We start from the raw sequence: 22,867 nt of genomic DNA on the forward strand, positions 1-22,867 counted from the left end.
GTTCTGCAGCTAAGTAGGTTAGCATGTCGACTGCTGAACTGTAGATCGTGTGTTCGAGTCCAGGAGGGGTTTTAAATTTTTCTCAAATTGCTTTGACTAAATAAAGTAAATTTGAAAGTTTTCAATTTCAAAATATTGTTGTACATATCCTCCACTTTTCATCCATTTCAAATTTAATTTTTCTGGTGTAGCATACCTCCGTAAGTTTTGTTGATTCAGTTACCACTTACATCAGAGACTGATGCTAATTTCCTTTGATAACATCTTACTCAGACTTTGTCTGGGTCATGACTTTACTGGAACATGTCCAATTTTCTCTACCACAAAAAACAGGAAATTGAATTTTGGTTAAATCGGTCGATAAAATCAATAAGTTTTGCTTTTTATAATTTTCTTTTAAATTATAAATGTTTTCTTGATTTGAACCAAATATCACCATTTCCCCAAAGATGGCCCTGACCTTTAAAATCAAAGGTTTAAAATATCTTTGCTTTACTAATATTGTAATTTTCGTGATCCCAGGAGTAGGAATTTGGTACCAGGAATTAAATTATCATTTGAAAGACTTCTTCAATTTTGCTGATGATATGTAAAAACTAAATGTAGTGTTAAATCTAGGATCCAGAGAGGGCACGCATATCATATGTTCAAAAGGGCACTTTTCGTCGTGGCAAGACAATATCGGGGCACTTTCATTGTATCATACTATTAGAATAATCATTGAGCCTCTTTAAAAGTTAATACCTGCTTCCTTGATTTTAAACTTTTCAATCAACCTTGTGAAATAAAGAACAGTTGTTATTAAATATTAACAAATATTTCTAAATAAATTGATAGAGAAAAAAGTGCATGGTGCAATTAAAAAGGGCATGGCTGCCAAAAAGGGCATGTCATGGCGCCATGCTAGTTTGCTTTAGATTTAACACTATAAATGCTTATTAGGGAAGAGCAGAAAGGGATGTACCAAAATTGGGAATTTCACAACCCTGGGGTTCTGGCTCTTTGGTAGTTCCAAAATGGTCATATAGTGTAAATATGGCATCTTTCATCAGTATGGTCACTTTCAGGGGAATATGTGTTAAAAGGAATGCATCTTGTTTAATACTGCTGCTGAATATTTGAATTTACCTTCGATATGCAGAACAGAATTTTTTTTTTTAATATAGATTTCACAGCCCTTGGGGCTATTGATACTCAGGTGACCAATAAGGCCTGTGGACCTCGTGTTAACGTGTATCTAGCATTCAGTTCATTAGTTCTAATTATAATGTCCCTTTGTATGTTTCCTCCACACCTGGTACAGGATCGAAAGGAACCCCAGCCCCGAGTATGCTGCCACATGCTTTCCCTGTCTAACAAATTCACAAGCTGCAGAAGTCAATCGCCTTATGGAATCCAACAAATTCCTGATATCTCAAATGTCTGTTAAATGTTTGGTGAAATAATCCACATCAGCAGCATTACGTAATGAAATCGGAATAAGATCTGTAGTTGTGTACCTGTTTATTGTCTATTGGATGCCATTTCCTTAAGGGTTTCACTGTCTGGCCATATCATTTCACTGAAACTTGATAAACTTATACAATATGCTAGAGATGAATGTCCTCTGGTTGCAGATTTAAGTGAAGAGTTCTGATTTGTTGCTCAGTAGGCCTTCTTGCTGTAACACTTTGCAATCATAGTATCATTTTATGAAAAAGTCATAAAAGTATAGATTTTGGAGTCATGATATTTATTAAAGGTCAAGGTCACTGTAAATCCTCAATCTTTAACGTTACTATACTTTCACTGTGACACCTTACAAGTTGAGAGAAAAAATTCACTATAAACAAAGGTAGTTGATGGATGGGGAAAGACACTAGTAGACTTTCTGGTCACAAGGTCAAGGTCACAGCACACCTTCTATCCAAGTGTAATACACTTTCATTGTGACTCAGTATTTAGGAAAGTTTTCAACAAACGGCTTTCATATTTTATAGAAGGGTTAGTAATTTGATAAAGGAAGACACCTATACAGTACTTGTGGGTATCTCTGTGTTGGTGTGTTTGTCTTGAACAATTTTCAACCAAAAAAAAAATCGTATTTTATAGAGAAATTGAGGAAGACACCTAAGATGTGATAGATAGATTTTTGTGGTCATAAGCAGAGTCACGGTTACAGTGGACTTTCCCCTTAAATTTACTGCACATAGAGATTTTGTATTAGTTGATTGGATCGTCCCACAGTAGAACAAGGGAATATAGACCTGGGAAAAGCATATAATCACTCCCCTCTGTCATTATATATATAATACATAATATGTAATAGAATACTTAATTAATTCTGTATCATCAGCACTTGTACAGTACATGTAATTCTCTTCAGGGTCTTTCCTGAATGAGTCAGTTTTCCAGTTCGCTAGGGGAAACAGTTTGTATATTGACTGTTCAGTGACATAGAGTTATACAGAGAGGATGTGTCTGTTCACTAAAGTTTGAACAAATCGTGCTAGAGTAGGAGAATAATCTCGGCTGGTCTGGGAATTGAACCCAGTACCTGTATTAGTGTTGTATTGTCACCTCTAAACTACTCAATCTCTCTTCGTAGTCAGTGTATTTTTACACAGTTTCTAATCCTAATTGTTTTCCTTGACATTTACTGAGACCTTGTCATACTGACAGATATTTTCTGTGGGGGTATGTTACGGCAGGTCAGGTTGCACAGTCTCTAAACTCTGTCCTACACAAAGGAAGGGAGGTAATAACCTTTTAAAACAATTTTGAGTGTTTACATGAACTTTTTTTTTTAAATGTGTTAAAATTGTTTAAATGTGTTACTACTTGGGGCTGAAACAATTCAACGAAATATTAATACTGTTCAATATAAATACTCTATTCAATTTTCAATTCATTGTCCTGATTTTCGGTTTGATTTGTGGATTAAAATCGGGTTTGTTAAAGTACATGGGGCTTGACCTGTACTTATGATTATTACATGCACAAGGGACAAAATGGCATCCGATAACGGTCAAACTGTTGTTATCCTCGAGTCTGACAAAAACAATAATGCACTTAATCGGTTTAAACTACAGAGCCAACAGGCATCTTACCGTTCAGCGGTTTGGAAACAGTTTACTTGAATTGTGACTGAATTACTTGAATTCGTAATAAAAAATTTCTTCAAAGTTATGATTGGTTTCTTCTATAGAATGTATCGTACTGAAAATATTGAATCGTGGAATAAGTAATTGCAATATGTATCGTATCGCGAGGGTGGCATATTGTTTTAGCCCTATTACTACTTTTATCATTATTGTGTTCACTGAAGAATCAAAAGGGATCAACAATCATATCAATTCTTTCATGAACTGCAATATGCATGTATTGTATGAGGTATAATAAAACCCCACTCGCATTTTATTCCAAGTTTCACCATAGTACACTGTGATTCTGTACCAAAAGTTGTGCAGTGTTGGGGGAAAATATATATACATCGAATGATATTATATATATTGTCTGAAAAGGAAATTTTTCTTTGCAGAAGAAGCCAACAACATATGAAGTTTTAGAGGGTTTAGAGAAGGTAAGTGATTCTATAAAATTGGATGTCTTAAGAATATTTTATGACACAAATGTCTGCTGTTCTGTAAAATATGGCCACACAACGAGTGTGCAAAAACTGTGAAAAGAGATGCATACAAGTTCATGAAATTATTCCCAAAGTACAGTGTTGTATGTACAAGTCCCATGGCATATTGAATTGGAACATTCTATCTCTGAATTGGAACATTCTGTCTCTGTCTTCCCGTGGGGACCCGGGTTAGAATAGGTCCTTTGACCCCTTGCTTGTCGTAAGAGGTGACTAAATGAGGCTGTCCTTCGGATGAGACCATAAAAACCGAGGCCCTGTGTCACAGCAGGTGTGGCACGATAAAGATCCCTCCCTGCTCAAAGGTCGTAAGTGTCGAGCATAGGCCTAAATTTTGCAGTCCTTCACCGGCATTGGTGATGTCTCCATATGAGTGAAATATTCTCGAGAGGGACGTAAAACAATAATCAATCAATCTATGTCTGATACATACCGTATAGTGGAATTATTAGTGAGACACAAACTTAGCGATTTGTCCATTAAAATTGGTATATTTATATACTTAGCAAGAGCTAAGAAGTAGGTACAGTTTCTAAAGTCATCTGGCCCAAAATATCGATGATTTCACTTGGAGCTCAAACCCTGGCATTCAAATAAGGAATCGATTAGCAAACCCAAAATTCAGTTTGATCAGCAAAATGATTTGTGTCATATGAAGAGAGCATAAAATTGCAAAAAATGCCATTTTGGATGAAAATATCCACAAATTCAGGTGGTTTTCCTTTCAGAAAACATACAGCGCATGCGTCGAGCAAATTCATATTCAAGCATGTTTTTCATCTTAAAATAATACACAATATATATCATTTTCATTTTGCTCGACAAATGCGCACATCTTTTCCTGAGCAATAATCTATATGAAATTTTACAGTTTTCAGGCTTATTTTGAGAAAAAGGCGGGAAATGTCTTATTCATGATGTCATAATGCTATCCATTTAGGAATATCATTCTGATTTTGTTGACACAGTATACCTGGCATATATTTTACTTTCTTATGCCTCGTTCACACGGATGCGCATTAAATTCTACTTCGCATCAAATTTGATGCGAAGTAAAATAATGCGCATTAAATTAATTCGAATTAAATAGCGTTCACACGGCGGTAATATTTAATGCGAAGTAAACTAATGCGCATTAAATTCGTATGCATCTCTATTAAAGGGTGCGCGAAATAATAGAATAGACTATGTTATTGAAAATTATTTTTATAGATATTTTAATGAATATTGTGTAGATGCAGAATTCTTTGTTCAAAACGCTATATAGGCCTACATGTAGTATACTACATGTTTACAATTTACATGCTGATCTACACATAAGGAGTTTTTTGTCGTGTTTATTGATATGTTCCCAAGAAATTACGTGTTATTTCCTCTGACAACCAGCATTCAATCTAGACAATATATTGTTTCTTCATGGGCCCAATTTTAAAACTTCGGAACGTCTTTTTCACCATTCCGCTGACTACTGTTGTGACGTAATTTTTAATTACTAATACGTATTATAAGTCTACTATGACGTCGTATGGTATACAAATTAACAATGAGTGGCACATTTGTTTTTAAAAAATGTAAAAAAGAAAATCATATTATCACTATTTTAAAACATTGTTGTCGTATTTAAAAACAATTCCTTCCACATGTATTACTCAGTATGCCTATGCAGAGCACAGATTTACGTCTGACATTACCTAATGACATGCTGTTTGTACATGTTTTTAGTGATTATTATCATTTTGCTTAGTTTTTCGTACAAAACTAACATTAATATATTTAGCTGACCATGGGTATGATGCATGTGACCCAAATTGGCCATTACGCATGCGTCTACATTTAATTCGAATTAGCTTCGCTTAGCGTTCACACGGAGCTAATGCGAAGTAAATTTAATTCGCATTAAATCGCGACGTCAATTTTAATTCGAAGTAAACTAATGCGCATTAAAATCTCCGTGTGAACGCGGTTCAGATTTATTTCGCATTAATTTACGTTTAATGCGAATTAAATTCTTCGTGTGAACGAGGCATTAAAATGCTGATTAAGGTTAATTCCAGACACATTTTATAGAGAGAAATTTTTTGGGCCTTTTTATGTATACAATCGTACCTTGTTCTTTTAGTGACTTTATAATTCCAGGAAAGATGCATGTAACTATTGCCTCCGATATGAAATGAATTGATAGCGATCTCATCACTTTCGTTAATAATGTGAAAATTAAATCCTTGCTAAAAATTCTGCTTATATGGTATGCCTTGTCATTCTAACTCTTACATGAATTTAACTGAGAAACATGTATCAAGGTAAGCAAATGAAAGCTTTCATAATTTCTGTGTTTGCCAAAGTTTACTGTGACATGTCAGACAATTTCATGTGATCTATATAGGGAGGACTTGATAAGAATAGAATTGAATTAGGACAGCCCATCTTCTGATGTCTTTAGCCTTGTTGGTATGGACTACTAAGTGAAAAGGAGAAGATAACGAACAAGTGATCAATCTCGTAACTCCTATAAGGAATACAAAATAGAGAGTCGGGCAAACACGGACCCCAGGATGGGGAATAGAATGGGATACTAAGTATGCCATAGTGATAATTTCCTTGACAGTGTGGATAAACAGTTGATAAATTTTGTTGAATGTTGATATGGATAAGGGTAAAAAGGAAATCTGTAGATGCGAAATATTAAAAAAGAAACTCTTGTCCAGATTTTTTTCTTATTTTACACCCTGTCACACCCACAAAGAAATGGAGGATGTACTTTTTACTGCATAATACAAGTTCACTCGTACATATACTGTAAATTCCTGAATATATGCGAGGAATTTATTATCGCATAATTTCAGGAGAAACATCACTCACGAAAAAATATTTCTTGCTTTTATTTTTATATCACTAAAATACATGCAAAAACACTTGATCAACTTGCGAATTTATTTTCTCGCTATTTGACATCCATGAACCATTTCGCGATAAGTACTCATGTAAAATAAGGAATCTACAGTAGTACGGAACAACATCAGTCCTGTGTCCTTCTGATTTTCTGTCTACTTATGTTGTTCACACCTTGAAATATAAAAAAACCTAACGTTTTACTCATTCTCCTAGATCACTAGATAAAGATGAAGTTCCTGTACACATTGCCTAAGTAGGAAGTACAGTTTTGTACAAACAATCTTGTTTATGTTGTATCTTTCTATATTGTTAATTTTTATATGATGTACATTTTGAAGATTTGTTGATTAATTTTAAAAGCATACTCTGTAAGTATTAAAGACCAAGAGAAAAGAGAAGAAACAGAGAATTTGTTCTATTATAAATAACAAAGCATGAGACTAGAGAAAGATTTTGATCTGTGTTGGGATGTATGTCCTTGGTGATCTAATGGCTGATATCTGTAATGATGCTAGTAGTACCTTTGGTGATGTTTTCTGTGGTTGTAATTTGTTCAGCAGCTTTATACAGACTTATTACGTTCAGACACTAACCTGGGATGAGTTTGATGTTGTAATTTGCATCTTGTGAGTACACACATATACAGCATCGCGTCATTCTATGAATTCACTCTTACAGCATTGTGTTATGCTATGATTTTGTTCATTTGCTTTGTTTTCTGTATTGGTATTTCTTGCTCATTTTGGGATTTCACCAGCTGTAGGTGAAGTACCACAAGTTTGGCACTCGGGACCATAGTAGTAGGGTTCTTTAATATGCCAACGCCTGATGTGACAAGGGGGCTCCAAATTTAAGGTGACATCCAAAAGAACTGCATTTCTTGCTTCAAAATTGTGAGCATTTGGCAAAGAGGCAGTGACTATCTACTTTTACTTTCGGTGTGATATGGCATTAGCAGGGCTCAAACTCATGACCCCCAGGTTACCAAGTGAATGCTCTAACAAGTTGAGTTTCCACAACCATTTGTAATGCTATAAATACACATGCATCATTGTGCAGTGCTATCAATACACATGTACAGCATTGTGCAGTGTTGTGAATACACATGTACAGCATTGTATCGTGTTGTGAATACACATGTACAGTATTGTGCAGTGTTGTGAATACACATGTACAGCATTGTATCGTGTTGTGAATACACATGTACAGTATTGTATCGTGTTGTGAATACACATGTACAGCATTGTGCAGTGTTGTGAATACACATGTACAGCATTGTATCGTGTTGTGAATACACATGTACAGCATTGTGCAGTGTTGTGAATACACATGTACAGCATTGTATCGTGTTGTGAATACACATGTACAGCATTGTGCAGTGTTGTGAATACACATGTACAGCATTGTATCGTGTTGTGAATACACATGTACAGCATTGTATCGTGTTGTGAATACACAAGTACAGCATTGTGCAGTGCTATCAATACACATGTACAGCATTGTATCGTGTTGTGAATACACATGTACAGCATTGTGCAGTGTTGTGAATACACATGTACAGCATTGTATCGTGTTGTGAATACACATGTACAGCATTGTGCAGTGTTGTGAATACACATGTACAGCATTGTATCGTGTTGTGAATACACAAGTACAGCATTGTGCAGTGCTATCAATACACATGTACAGCATTGTATCGTGTTGTGAATACACATGTACAGCATTGTGCAGTGTTGTGAATACACATGTACAGCATTGTGCAGTGTTGTGAATACATATGGTGTTGTGCTAATCAGGCATTTTCCAAAGGATGTCGTTGGATTAGAAATGATGCACATTGTAGAAATGTGACAAGGCTTTAAGATTTAAGTGCACATATTGTGATCATGCTAAACCATTACTCCAGATGATCATAACTACCAGATTTTTTTCATCAGGTTTGTTTAAATTAACCTTCATGGTCAGACAGTAGGATATTAAAATTTTCTTCTGATATTGTGCATTAAAAAGTTGTGTCAAAGGCTATACAGATATCATTACGCATTTGACATTTACTGAATCTTTAGACGGTGTCTGGGTTTAAATAATGACTCTGTGAAAGATACTCTTGAGAACATTAAATCAGGGCTCGAAATTAACATATGCCCGTCAATCCATGACTGGTTAAAAGTCTGGCAGACTGACTGACGTTTGTTTTAGTTTGTCTGATGGGACTGGTCAATTTTCCAAAATGTCATTTTGGAAAACTTACTCATCGAATCTTGAACACGCCTTTGGCATTCCTCTGTAGACATCAGACAAACCTGATCAGTGTTGCAATATTGTGCAAGGCATATCAAGTTAAATCCTATTATTTTATTTCAATAACAAACGAAATATCTTTGAATTATTTCTGGAAAACCCTGGTGGACTGGTAAATTTTTCTGCAGACTGGTTAAAATTAAACCCCATGAGCCCAGCTGGACTGGTGACATAAAAAGTTAATTTCAAGCCCTGATTTAATGTTCTCAAAAGTATCTTTCACAGAGTCATCATGAAATCCAAATGCGTAGAGATATCTCTATAGCCTTTGACATATATTGTTAAACATATAAGTAATCCCTAAAACCTTGAGCATTAGGCATAATAATAAGAGTCTGCATTATACATTTGCTTAACACTTACGGATGCATTGTTTTGATATTGACTCTTTGAAAAAACTCATGAAAACATTTGTGTGGCTGAGTGGTTAGAGCATCGCGCTCAAAATCACACGGCCTCTCACCTCTGTCGGCGCGAGTTCGAATCCCGCTCGCGTCGGTAAGTAAGAAAGTTTCCCAGTTTACTTTCGGAAGGTCGGTGGTCTCTTCCCAGGTACTTGTATATAGGTTCTCTCTTCCACCAATAAAAACTGTGCACCACCAGATAACTGAAAAATTGTTGAGTGTGGCAGAAAACATCAACCAACCAATAAGCAGATGTTCAAACAATGCTTGAAATCATATAAGTCGTATCTTTCTATTAAAGATAGTCTCTAAGATGGTTTAATATTTTACAGGAAATTGAAACACATCAAAAGTTCCAAAGATAGTCTAAAACGGTTAAATATTTTACAGGAAATTGAAACACATCAAAAGTTCCGTCGAGATAACCTTCAGAAGCAGAAGAGTTTTATCACCAAGCTGATGCTATATTCTATTCTGATGTATATTGTGGCATCCATAGTCTTCTATTTTTATTTCTTTCCAAACAACTGGAGGGATCGGCTGATTTACTCCTCACCATTACTAGTTTTCCCAATTCTGTGAGTACCAAGGAGTCTTCATACCAGTATAATGAATGATAAATAATAATAATTGTTTTCAAGTCAACGGTTTAAGGTCACCTCTTCATTTGCAGATGGCATCTCAAATATTATTGAAGATTCAACAATAGAATTTCTTTTGAAATGTCTCTATCACAGAGAGATAACCTATCACTTTTGAAATAACAAGATTAGAAATACCAGAGACGATTTGTTATCGTATGAGAGAAGGTGACCTTGACCTTTGAATCTCAATTTTAGCACCAAAACTTTACAAGAAGAAAATTTGTAAATAATTGCCCAACACCGCCACCACTTTTTAGCTCACCTGAGCAGAATACTCAAGTGAGCTTTTCTGATCATGGGTTGTCTGTCGTCTGTCTGTAAACTTTTCATACTTTCGACTTCTTTTCCAGAACCACTGGACCAATTTCAACCAAACTTCGTACAAATCAACCTTGGGTGAAGGGGATTGAAGTGTCTTCAAATGGGAGATAATCCCAAAAATGCAAAAATAGGGTGGGGTCATTTAAAAATCTTTTTCTCAAGAACCACTGGGCCAGAAAAGCTAAAATTTACATGAAAGGTTCTTGACATAGTGGTGATTCATGTTTGTTAAAATCATGACCCCGGGGGAGGATGGGGCCACAATAGGGGTTTAAATTTTTACATGCAAATATACAGGGAAAATCTTTAAAAGTCTTCTTCTCAAGAACCAGAAGTCCATTAGAGTGGAGATTTACCTGTAAGCTTCCTGGTATAAAGTATATTCAAGTTTTTTCAGATCATGGCCACCAGGGTTAGGGTGGGGCTACAATAGGGGATCAAAGTTTTATGTGCTGATATATCTATATAGGAAAATCATCTTCTCCAGAACTAAATGGGCCAATTTCAACCAAACTTGGTACAAATCATCCTTGGGTTTAGGGGATTCAATTTTGTTCAAACGAAGGGCCATTCCCCTCCAAAGGGGAGATAATCACAAAACAAAATAAGGTGGGGTCATTTAAGTATCTTCTTTTCAAGAACCACTGGGCCAGAAAAGCTGAAATTTACATGAAAGCTTGTTCACATATTGGAGATTCAAGTTTGTTAAAATCAAGACCCCAGGGGTAGGATGGGGCCACAATAGGGGATCAAAGTTTTACATGCAAATATATGGGGAAAATCTTTAAAAGTCTTCTTTTCAAGAACCACTAGGCCATAAGAGTGGAGATTTACCTGAAAGCCTGCTATAAAGTAAATTCAAGTTTGTTCAGATCATGGCCCCTGGGTGTAGGATTGGGTCACAATAGGGGATCAAAGTTTTATATAGAAATGTATAGGGAAAATCTTTTTGAAATCTTATTCTCAACAACCACCGAGCCATAAAAGTTTAGATTACATGAAAGCTTCCTGACATAGTGCAGATTCAAGTTTGTATCAAGTTTGTAAAACTCGTGGCCCCCGGGGTAGGTTGGGGCCACAACAGAGATCAAAGTTAGACATGCAAATATGTAGGGAACATCTTTAAATATGGGCCAAGGTGACTCAGGTGAGCGATGTGGCCCATGGGCCTCTTGTTAAAAATGATACAAATCAACTAGATATTTTCACCAAATTTGCTTGTTATGATATGTGTATCTATAGTGAAAATATCTAACCACAGTGTAAAAGTGTATGAAGTGTGTGTGTGTTTTAAAATAAATGTATGCTTACTTTAGCTACAAGAAGATTAGATGGAAAACTTGTGGGTATTTGCTCAGTTTTGTTTTCTTTTGTCAGAGTTTGGTTAATAAGGAAATTCCTGTACTGGTTCTTCGTTAAACGGATAGCTAAAAATGGTAAGTCATATCATTTGACAAACAATTTAACGTTTCTATATTGGCACTAGCAATGTTAACTTACCATATTCATCCTACCAAGTGACCAGGGCGCTTAGAAAATTGGAATAGGAGGGTGGTTATTTAGTACTTAGTGTTGAGATATTGTCCAGTGAAATTTTGACATTTTTTTTATATTGAATTCTAAATGAGTTTTTGTTACCCTTTCCTTTATAATCCACTCAGGTCATTGATTTTTTTTTAATCGTCAAAACAACAACATAGTAAATACACAAAGATATAGTAGCTATTAGTTGAACGATAAATTTATACACTTAATATACAGTTAAAAAAAAAATGATCACAACCTGTATTATGATATGGGTAATGTATAGACAAAATTTATTGTATTCAGGAGTTGATTATGAAACGAAACATAGTTTCGCTTTTGATATAGATCTGGTTTATAGGAATATAACTTCATGAAAAAGTTCTAGATTGATATAAGGTCTGCCGGGGTAATAATGTATTGTAAAGTGCTTTTAGTAGCATACGCTGGGAAAGCGCTATATAAAAACCGATCATTTTTTTTTTCTTCTTCTTCAAAATGTGCCATTAAACACATGATAGACAGGTAAACCTAATTATGTCTAAAATATAATCTGAGAAACAAAATTTTAAGAGTTAATTTATGTTTTTTTAATTGATAAAGGTGCTTCAAATTGTTCATTTTTTAATTTTTCATCATTTCCACTGACCGAGCCTTTTTTTTTCAATTTTAAAATTCTGTAATCCATTTGATAAAAATAAAGTTTTGCCTTAATGGTATGAGGCAAGGCATTCTATATTTAAATGGGGGAAAGGGGCTCGTAATTTTTATATGCCCGTCAAAGAATATTATGGTATGGCGTCGTTCATCCGTCCCTTGTCTGTCCGGACCTTGTGGGCAGGATACAGACCGAACCGTAAGCTCCAGGATATTACAACTTTGTACATTTGATCACCATGATCAAAGGAAGATGCCTATTGTTTTTTGAAGGTCAAAGGTCAAGGTCGTAGTATCACTTAGTAGGAAACCCTTGTGGGCAGGATACAAACCCAACCGGAAGCACCAGGATATTACAACTTGGTATATTTGATCACCATGATGAGAGGAAGATGCCTATTGTTTTTCAAGGTCAGAAGTCTAAGGTCAAGGTCGTAGTATTACTTAGTAGAAAAACCTTGTATGGAGGATACAAACCCAACCGTAAGCTCCAGGATATTGCAACTTGGTACATTCGATCACCATGATGAGAGGAAGATGCCTATTGTTTTTCAAGGTCAGAAGTCTAAGGTCAAGGTCGTAGTATTACTTAGTAGAAAAACCTTGTATGGAGGATACAAACCCAACCGTAAGCTCCAGGATATTGCAACTTGGTACATTCGATCACCATGATGAGAGGAAGATGCCTATTATTTTTCAAGGTCAAGGTCACAATATCACTTCGTAGGCAAACCTTGTAGGCAGTATACAAACCAAACTGTTGGAGCTAGGACCATCAAACTTTGTACACATACACTTTATGCCAAGTGGAGGATGCCTATTGTTTGTTAAGGTCAAGGTCATAGTAGCAGGATGCAGACTGATTCGTTGGGGCAAGGACCATTAAACTTAGTACACGTACATCTTATGCCAAGTGAAAATATTACAGAGAGTACATGATTTGTCTTGTTTTTTCGATGCAAAGAAAGTATGACACACCCTATGATTGCTGATACTACTTGAAGGCAAGTTCTACAAATCATGGTGTACGAAAAACGCCCTATATCAGCTTTTCTCAGGCGTACTATGTACCGTTGGCGGTACTCTTGGTGAGAGTTGAAAAAAGTCCATGGGGCATTTATAGGGATAGGTGATGCTCAATAGGATAAATATGGTGAGTGCATTTTTTTTAATTAACATTATGTAATAACATCATCATAAATCAATTACAAGTGTTTAACTGTATGCAGTTCTGGGTTAGGATACATAGATGTATTTTCACATACTGCACATGAATTAGCGAACAGTGCTACAATGGAAGGGTTACTGAAAATTAAGATTCTCCCAGAAATAGGTAGAGTATATTTACAGTACTACAGTTGTGTGGTATCTGTGGTTCTCTTGACTCCACAGTTGTGTGGTATCTGTCATTCTGTGACCCCACATTTGTGTGGTTTCTGTGGTTCTCTGACTCCACAGTTGTGTGGTATCTGTCATTCTCTGACTCCACAGTTGTGTGGTATCTGTCATTCTGTGACTCCACAGTTGTGTGGTTTCTCTCATTCTGTGACTTCACAGTTGTGTGGTATCTCTCATTCTGTGACTTCACAGTTGTGTGGTATCTCTCATTCTGTGACTCCACAGTTGTGTGGTTTCTCTCATTCTGTGACTCCACAGTTGTGTGGTTTCTCTCATTCTGTGACCCCAGCAGTAGTTGATCAGGTCAAAGAAAATGTGGCAGTAGTACAATAGGACTTGAATCCTTTGTCATTGGACAACTCATCAAAGGCCTGATGCATATTCATGTATTATAATTATTGCTGTGATGAATGCAAAAATGATGCAACACTGGTAAAAAATTTAATTCCAATTAATGAAGTTTATCCATAACACAAATCAGTTTCTTTTATTCTCTTGCCAGATTTAGCATTACAAGATTTGAAAGAGAAGAGGGCAAAAATTGTAAGTAGGCATTTAACAATACTAAAGTCATACAGAGTATTCTAATACAGTGGAACCCCGTTATTACGTTCCCCCTTTATTACGTTAGTCCGCATATTACGTTGGAATTTCAAAGCACAAAACCATTTCTTATCAAACCTATATAAAATAGACCTCGTTATTACGTTGTCCTAAAATGCTGGGACTCGGTATTACGTTGTAAAAATTCCGACAAAAACGTAATAAACCCCTAATTATTCAATAGTGATTCTCAAAATAATAAGCCATTCACACCTTGACTGCCTGAGGCAGTCACCACATAAATTTCCTGGTCTGTTTGGGGATTAGAGACGCTTGACTGATCACGCTTCGATAGATCTAGCGACATCAATACAGGTGAATACCCCGTATAGAAGCCAGTGATAAACAATTAAATAATGTTTATTTAGAAATTGTACTCTATGAAATTTACTTCATTTTTCATATTTTGATAATCAAAGAAATAATTTCTCAACCATCTGCATGTTCAGCATAGTGTGATTACCTTCGCTATTAAAACTCTATTCACGGACAGCTTTGGTACCAAACAAGAAAGACAAGATTTATCGTAGCAATGTTACAACTGCTTGGGTAACTGCTTGGACATAGGTGACTAAAGGTGTTCAATTAAAAAAATTGTTCGTTGTTTGGACATGCAGCTTGAGTGTTCGTAAATCTCGTCCATACATACACCAATCTATCGACCGATTCGTGCACGGCATTTACCTCAGTGAATATTTTAAAATCCCTTGATGCGCACGTGATTTTAGTGCCATCATTTAGCGTTATAAATGAAATCTTCGTGCATCATTATATTTTTTTTATGTGGATTGCGCTTAAATTGTTCTCCGTGCATGTTTATCGTTGGTGAGAAGTGTGTAAGTTGGGTATCGTGTGCGTTTTGTGTCTATAGTTTTGTTGTTGTTTTTTTGGGTGGGATTTTTTTTATTGTGTTGTGTATTGTGTAATTGGAGAACTTAATAAAAACGATGTTTTGTTATTTTTTTAATACGAGTGTTGAATACGAACCGGAACAAGTTATTGAGAGAAATTTACATGAACGCATTGTTTTAAAGTTGAATAAAATGGCGGTCCAAACGAGACAAAGCAACGTTCATCAAAACATCCTTATGTATCCTACACCGAAATAAAGAAAAGGGATAAGAACATGAAGAATTACGGACATTAAAGATAAGATGTAAATAAAACAAAGTATCATAGTCTTTTAAACAAAGATACAGTAAAGATATATTCACACACCCCTTCACGGAGTACCAACGGACGATATACAATTTCCAAATGATAATTTTAACGGATTTCACTGGGAACGTTTATTACATTGCCCCCGGTATTACGTTATTTTATCGTGACAAAATGGAAAACGTAATAACGGGGTTCCACTGTATTCCTATCTACTGCAGTCATACAGAGTATTCTAATATTCCTATCTACTGCAGTCATACAGAGTATTCTAATATTCCTATCTACTAAAGTCATACAGAGTATTCTAATATTCCTATCTACTAAAGTCATACAGAGTATTCTAATATTCCTATCTTTTGTACATCTGAAATACTTGGAAAATTTTCTGGATCATATTTGTATTGATTTCTTTTTAAATTATCTATGAAGTTTCAGTTTACATAAGACTTCTGAATATAGTCACATTATTGGTTGACTGCAGTAGTGGGAGGTACATGCACTTGCACTTCATTCACTGTTGGCGTAGACTTTACATCACTTATTTCATGAGGCCTATTTTTGCAAGGACACAATGATATATTTATTTATGAGACGTTACTTTCATTAATTATTATTTATTGCATAAGTCTTGTATATACGAGTTCATTTACAAGAACAAAATTTTCGCAAATGGCTAGTCTCTTGAAATTACATTGAATTAAGTTCCAACAAATAGAACATGATTTACAGTATACCAAATTTAGGGCATTATTGAAAAACAAATGAGAATATTAAAAGCTAAGTTTTGATGATATGGAAATAATGATGCTGTGATTAGATTGAATTTGGAAGAAAAGAAGATTTCAATATTGTGGGGGTTTTTTATAGTTAGAAGATGTGATGGAAACGGAAACATATAAGAAGGCCAAAGAAATTTTAGAGAAGTTTGATCCAGGAAGATTCAAAGAAATGCAGGTAACTACACAATGCATAGGTCACATGATAGTCATGTGCATACACTCCGGTGCCAAAAGGTTAAAATCAGGGTTAGTGAATTTGAATCCTTCCACCATCTGTCAATTTCTAACTTTGAAAATAAACCTCAAAGCAGAAAATCATGATCCAAAATAGATAAGGACTACAACTCTCTCAAAAATTGTAAAGAAAGATGAGAGGAAAAGTTTACCGGACATCACAGGAACGTAGTTAGTTCAGTGCTAAAACAGTTTCAAGAAGAAATATATAGTGCGAGCTACATCACTAGGAGGAATACTGGAGGCAAAAAAAAATGGGATGGGGGGGGGGGGGGGTGAAGGGAACAGGAAAATATGGAGATGGGGAATATTAACTTGAAAAGTTGACTATCACTAGAAAAATGTTATTTTTAGATTATTGGTGATGAGATGCCCACAGTTGTAAAACTTGATAGAGTGTGTAGGAAAACATTTGAAAAATGGAGAGGCTGTTGCTTAGGGTATATAGGGCAGGGACCCTCGGCAGTTTGAAGTGAATGGTTTTGGAGACAATTACTTACCATGGAACTGGAATACTGGCATTTGTTGTCGGTATCATGAATTCTCAGAAGTACATAAATGTGTTCGATGAACATTTATGGCCTGTGATCATGAAATATTTTGGAAATTCATCTTAGCATTTTATGAACTAAAATGGTCTTGTTCCTTGCTCTCAAGAGATAGAGGAGCAGAAACCTAAAAACGACATCCTGCCATTTTTTGGCCTTGCAATGCCATTCCTATTGAATATGTCTGACTTGTTTTGGGAAATCATTTAAAACAGAGAATCTTCCACATCCTTACTGTTAATGACCTAAAACACAAATTAAAGTATGCTTGGAACAATTTGTTGACAATTTACCACTGAGTCAGGTACTTCTTCTCCAGTCTACCAAAACAATGTCAGAAAGTATTTGTCTCCAAAGTGTCATCTCAGAATATTGAATCGGAATACAATGTAATAAAATGTGAACAAAATCTTCAGTAGCCATCTTGGGGAGAACATTGACATACTTTTGTCAAGTGAGTGTCGTAGGTAAACATAAATTATATTGCTCTGTTATCTATTTACAGTAAAACACAGTTATACATTTACAGTAAAACACAGTTATATATTTACAGTAAAAATGGTGTGACACTTACAGTAAACACAGTTACAACAAACATGTTTATAATGAATTCACACTTACAGTAAAACAGTTACAACAAACATGTTTATAATGAATTCACACTTACAGTAAAACACAGTTACAACAAACATGTTTATAATGAATTCACACTTACAGTAAAGCACAGGGAACGCAGAGGGTTAATTAATACCCTTTGTTAACAAGATTTAGTTTCATTCAAAAACAAGTGTAGAGATACAGTAAAACACAGTTACAACAAACATGCTTATAATGAATTCACACTTACAGTAAAACACAGTTACAACAAACATGTTTATAATGAATTCACACTTACAGTAAAACAGTTACAACAAACATGTTTATAATGAATTCACACTTACAGTAAAACACAGTTACAACAAACATGTTTATAATGAATTCACACTTACAGTAAAGCACAGGGAACGCAGAGGGTTAATTAATACCCTTTGTTAACAAGATTTAGTTTCATTCAAAAACAAGTGTAGAGATACAGTAAAACACAGTTACAACAAACATGCTTATAATGAATTCACACTTACAGTAAAACACAGTTACAACAAACATGTTTATAATGAATTCACACTTACAGTAAACACAGTTACAACAAACATGTTTATAATGAATTCACACTTACAGTAAAACACAGTTACAACAAACATACTTATAATGAATTCACACTTACAGTAAAACACAGTTACAACAAACATGTTTATAATGAATTCACACTTACAGTAAAACACAATTACAACAAACATGTTTATAATGAATTCACACTTACAGTAAAACGCAGTTACAACAAACATACTTATAATGAATTCACACTTACAGTAAAACACAGTTACAACAAACATGTTTATAATGAATTCACACTTACAGTAAAGCACAGGGAACGCAGAGGGTTAATTAATACCCTTTGTTAACAAGATTTAGTTTCATTCAAAAACAAGTGTAGAGATACAGTAAAACACAGTTACAACAAACATGTTTATAATGAATTCACACTTACAGTAAAACACAGTTACAACAAACATGTTTATAATGAATTCACACTTACAGTAAAACACAGTTACAACAAACATACTTATAATGAATTCACACTTACAGTAAACACAGTTACAACAAACATGTTTATAATGAATTCACACTTACAGTAAAGCACAGGGAACGCAGAGGGTTAATTAATACCCTTTGTTAACAAGATTTAGTTTCATTCAAAAACAAGTGTAGAGATACAGTAAAACACAGTTACAACAAACATGTTTATAATGAATTCACACTTACAGTAAAACACAGTTACAACAAACATGTTTATAATGAATTCACACTTACAGTAAAACACAGTTACAACAAACATACTTATAATGAATTCACACTTACAGTAAACACAGTTACAACAAACATGTTTATAATGAATTCACACTTACAGTAAAACACAGTTACAACAAACATACTTATAATGAATTCACACTTACAGTAAAACAGTTACAACAAACATGTTTATAATGAATTCACACTTACAGTAAAGGGATTTTTATTCCCTGTAGTTTTAAAACATATGAACTTACTGTATGTAACATTCATTAACAAATCAAAACAGCTTGTCCCCATCACTTTGCTGTAAGCATGCTTTACTGTATTTAGTAAAACCTTTTATAAGGAATATTAAAGATCTTTGTGTATATTTGGGAGTCATTTATTGGCATTTTAAAAGTGAGGTTTGAACTTGGCAATAGGATTTGCTATCAACATAGAAACTGAATGCTGAATTTGACAATGAGGAATAGATATCGCCTCCTCATAACAAAATTCCTCAAAACCATTTCTCGCTTTCAAAATTTTTTGAAAGATTTGGTAGTGGATTGTAACAAAGTATTCCTTTAGTTGAGATTTCTCTATAACACGTTCCTTACAGAAACAAGTTTTACTGTATATTAGTGAACTTTTATTTATTTGGAGTCTTGCCTCCATGTAGCCTGTCTAAGAATAATTTGTTGATATTTTTTTTTTAGACACCTGCACCATCAACTCCTAAACTCCCTTCTCCAGGATCAGGTATTTCCTTAAAAAAAAATGGACTCGTACAATGTCTTTTAAAAAATGGCTTTATTCCAGGTTATCAAATAACAACATTTTATAGGAATTCTTTAACATACAGTCAAACCTGTATTAAGAGACCGTCCAACGGAGAATGGAAAAAAGGTCACATATGACAGGTGGTCTCTTAATACAGGTTGCCTATTTTCTGCAGTTAATTGATAAAATTTCGCAAATAATTTGTACAATGGAGAAAATGACTACATGTATTTGGAATTTATCATTAAGAATATCAAGTACGGTTTTAATAGTTGCAAAATAAAATTAATAATACACTGTGGTTAAAAATCTAGAATACAGTGTGTTGTATCATAATTTATTATTCATCAAAATTACATTTAATATGTTTAAGATTGATAAACATGCATTTCATATTACACATTTACATGAGATTTAAATTTCGTTGATGAACTGCATGTAAATTTTCTAAAACTTACAAACACTTTGTTGTAAAGAGTATTTATATATAGCCTACTTGTACAGTGTAACTAAAAATGCAATACTTGTGGTAAGAAAGCAAAATGATGAAGTGTTGCATCTCTTTTTGTACAATACATGCTGGAAATATGTTATTCAATTTGAGAAACATTAAATAAATCACAGTATCCATTGTACATGCACAGCAAATCTTTTAAGCTTTGAACTAATGCAGGCAACTTTCTTGAACTCGGACATGTCGAAGCGAGCCGCTAGTTCCGGTCATTATTCTGGAAACCTCGAGTATCTCGTGCAGGAAAACTGCGAATACTCCATTTAAAATTTCAGTCCTAAGCACAATATTTACCTGATTTATATTTTAATTGGGCAATTTTTTCACATAATGGTATAACAAGTGGTAGATTTTCATTTCCGATCTAGCGAAATTCACACCTTCAAATACACCGGCCTTGATTTTGTTAAATAAACAACAATTTGGGTTTTATTAATTAACCACACACGACCCTGCATGTTGACAGATTGGGTATAATAATTAATTCAGAGGGCCTACTAAACAAGATCACCGCCAAACTATGCGATATAAAACGAAAGTGTTAGGGGCGATAATTCCCAGAATAGTCGTGCGTTTGAAAACGAAAGTGTTAGGGGCGATAATTCCCAGAATAGTCGGCTCAACCAAAATCGAAAGTAGTAATCGTTGGTCGCGTCAGACAGTGGTCGTTTATTACGGATACAATATATAGAAAAACGTTTTTGGGGGGAACTTTTTATGGTCACATACGACAGTGAGTCGCTTAATACAGTGGGTCGCTATGGCAGTTTTGACTGTACCTTTGTTTGTTAAATCATTTGAGCTGAATTTGACTTTTGATCTTGGCCACCAAACAAAGTCAGACAAGAAACAAATGAGGGGAAGCAGAAAAGTAAAATATCATTGATAAAATTTTTAATGACAATTTAGTATCCGTGTAAATTCACCAAATCATCTTATCACAAAAAAGGAATATTCTCTTGAACATATGTGTGTAGTGTGAAACAAATGGAACGTTTTTCTACATTTCCTTTTTTGCTAATAAATTTTTGAAAGCAACCTCATAGTAACAAAAGATCTCAGGAAGTACCAGTGATTTAAAAATAATTATTATTTTCAGATATGAGACAACGAGTGAATGCAAGAATGACCACAATAGGTCCAACAGGAGGAACACGGCCTGCCACTCCATACCCCAGGACAAAGACCCCTTATCAACGGACCCCAGGGATGGGGCAGCCCATGCCCAGACCTTACACGACTCCTAACATACCAGGGCAGGTCAGACCAAGAATGCTGATTTCACCACAACAAGGTATATAGCAGGGAATATCAGGAATATGTGTCTTAAAAGGACTGCATTGTTACAATGAAGAAATGTAAGTCTCTGTACATAGTGGAGAAAGTAGAGATGAGCTGGTACTGTTGGATTTTGTAGGACCTCCACCAACAGGTTCCCTGACTCGACCTGTACCACCTCGTGACCGCTCCAAAATGGACAGAATGTTGGAGTACCTCCTAGGAGATGGACCACAACACAAATATGCTCTAATTTGTCAGAAGTGTGCGTCACACAATGGCATGGCACTGAAGGAGGAGTTCGAATTCATTGGTATTTTTCACTTTCAGTATTCTGGTGTTTATTAAGAAAAACTTTCACTTATTAGCTCACCTGAATTATAAGCTCAAGTGAGCTTTTCTGATCACAATTTGTTTGGCATCCGTTTGTCTTTTTTTGACACTTCACACTTTTTTTACTTCTCGAGAACCAAAGGACAAAATCCAACCAAACCTTGCCATAAAGCTTCCTCGGATAAAGGGGATTCAAAGTTGTTTAAATGAAGGGTTACACAAAGGGGAGGTAGTTTAAAAATGGTGAAAATATAGTGGCAATTGTTAAAAACTTCTAAAGAACCAGAACACACAAAACTTGCTTAAAAGCTTCCTAAATGAATGGAGATTGAAAATTCTTTAAATCATAGCCCCTGGGGGAAGTATGGGGTCACAATATGGGATCAAAGTTTTACATTCGGATATAGAGGAAAAATGTTTTTCTCAAGATCAACAGTGGCATGATTAGTCATATCAATATGCAAGCAATAACAAATATTGTAAATTCATATTTATTCAAACCACTGCCCCAGTTTTAAAGACACAACCCCATGGGGCTAGGTAGGGATCATAATATGGAATCTTAAATTTGTTGTGGGATTAAAGAGGGTAGAGATCTTTTAAAGATCTGAAGAACAGCAAGGCCAAGTTAATTCATGTGAGTGTTGTGGCCCATGGGCCTCTTGTTAATGTAACTGTTATCGACAGAATAATCGCATCATTACAACAGACAGTATTTTGATTGTCTACTGTTTCAGCTTTTAGATGTGCCTACTGTCGATTCTTCAATCCAGCAAGAAAAGAGCGACCCACCGCACCAAAGCTGGACTTCGATACGCCACGCTCAGCCAGGAAATTAATAACCAATACAGGCAAGAAATTTTAAAACTTGGTTTAAGAAGGTACTCTACATTGTCATAATGTCTGACTTCCTTTTTAAAAATGGATGAAAACATAAATATCTGCAATATTTGCCTATTCATTTAAAAAAATCATCACCTAGCTGAGTAGGTTAGC

The 22,867-nt window shown here is 35.0% G+C and overlaps 1 protein-coding gene across 1 annotated transcript in view; it reads left to right on the forward strand.

Annotated features, from left to right (window-relative positions):
• Nucleotides 1-22,867, forward strand: part of LOC125646585 (endoplasmic reticulum junction formation protein lunapark-B-like) — a 29,670-nt gene that overhangs the window by 2,847 nt on the left and 3,956 nt on the right. Inside the window, exons 2-10 of the mRNA XM_048872969.2 lie at nt 3,521-3,562; nt 9,616-9,803; nt 11,568-11,626; nt 14,272-14,312; nt 16,401-16,487; nt 19,686-19,728; nt 21,360-21,554; nt 21,678-21,851; nt 22,609-22,722. Coding sequence (XP_048728926.2) covers nt 3,521-3,562; nt 9,616-9,803; nt 11,568-11,626; nt 14,272-14,312; nt 16,401-16,487; nt 19,686-19,728; nt 21,360-21,554; nt 21,678-21,851; nt 22,609-22,722 — 943 coding nt within the window. The remainder of the gene's footprint in view (nt 1-3,520; nt 3,563-9,615; nt 9,804-11,567; nt 11,627-14,271; nt 14,313-16,400; nt 16,488-19,685; nt 19,729-21,359; nt 21,555-21,677; nt 21,852-22,608; nt 22,723-22,867) is intronic.

Source organism: Ostrea edulis, chromosome 6 (genome assembly GCF_947568905.1).
Source record: "Ostrea edulis chromosome 6, xbOstEdul1.1, whole genome shotgun sequence".
Classification (NCBI taxonomy): domain Eukaryota; kingdom Metazoa; phylum Mollusca; class Bivalvia; order Ostreida; family Ostreidae; genus Ostrea; species Ostrea edulis.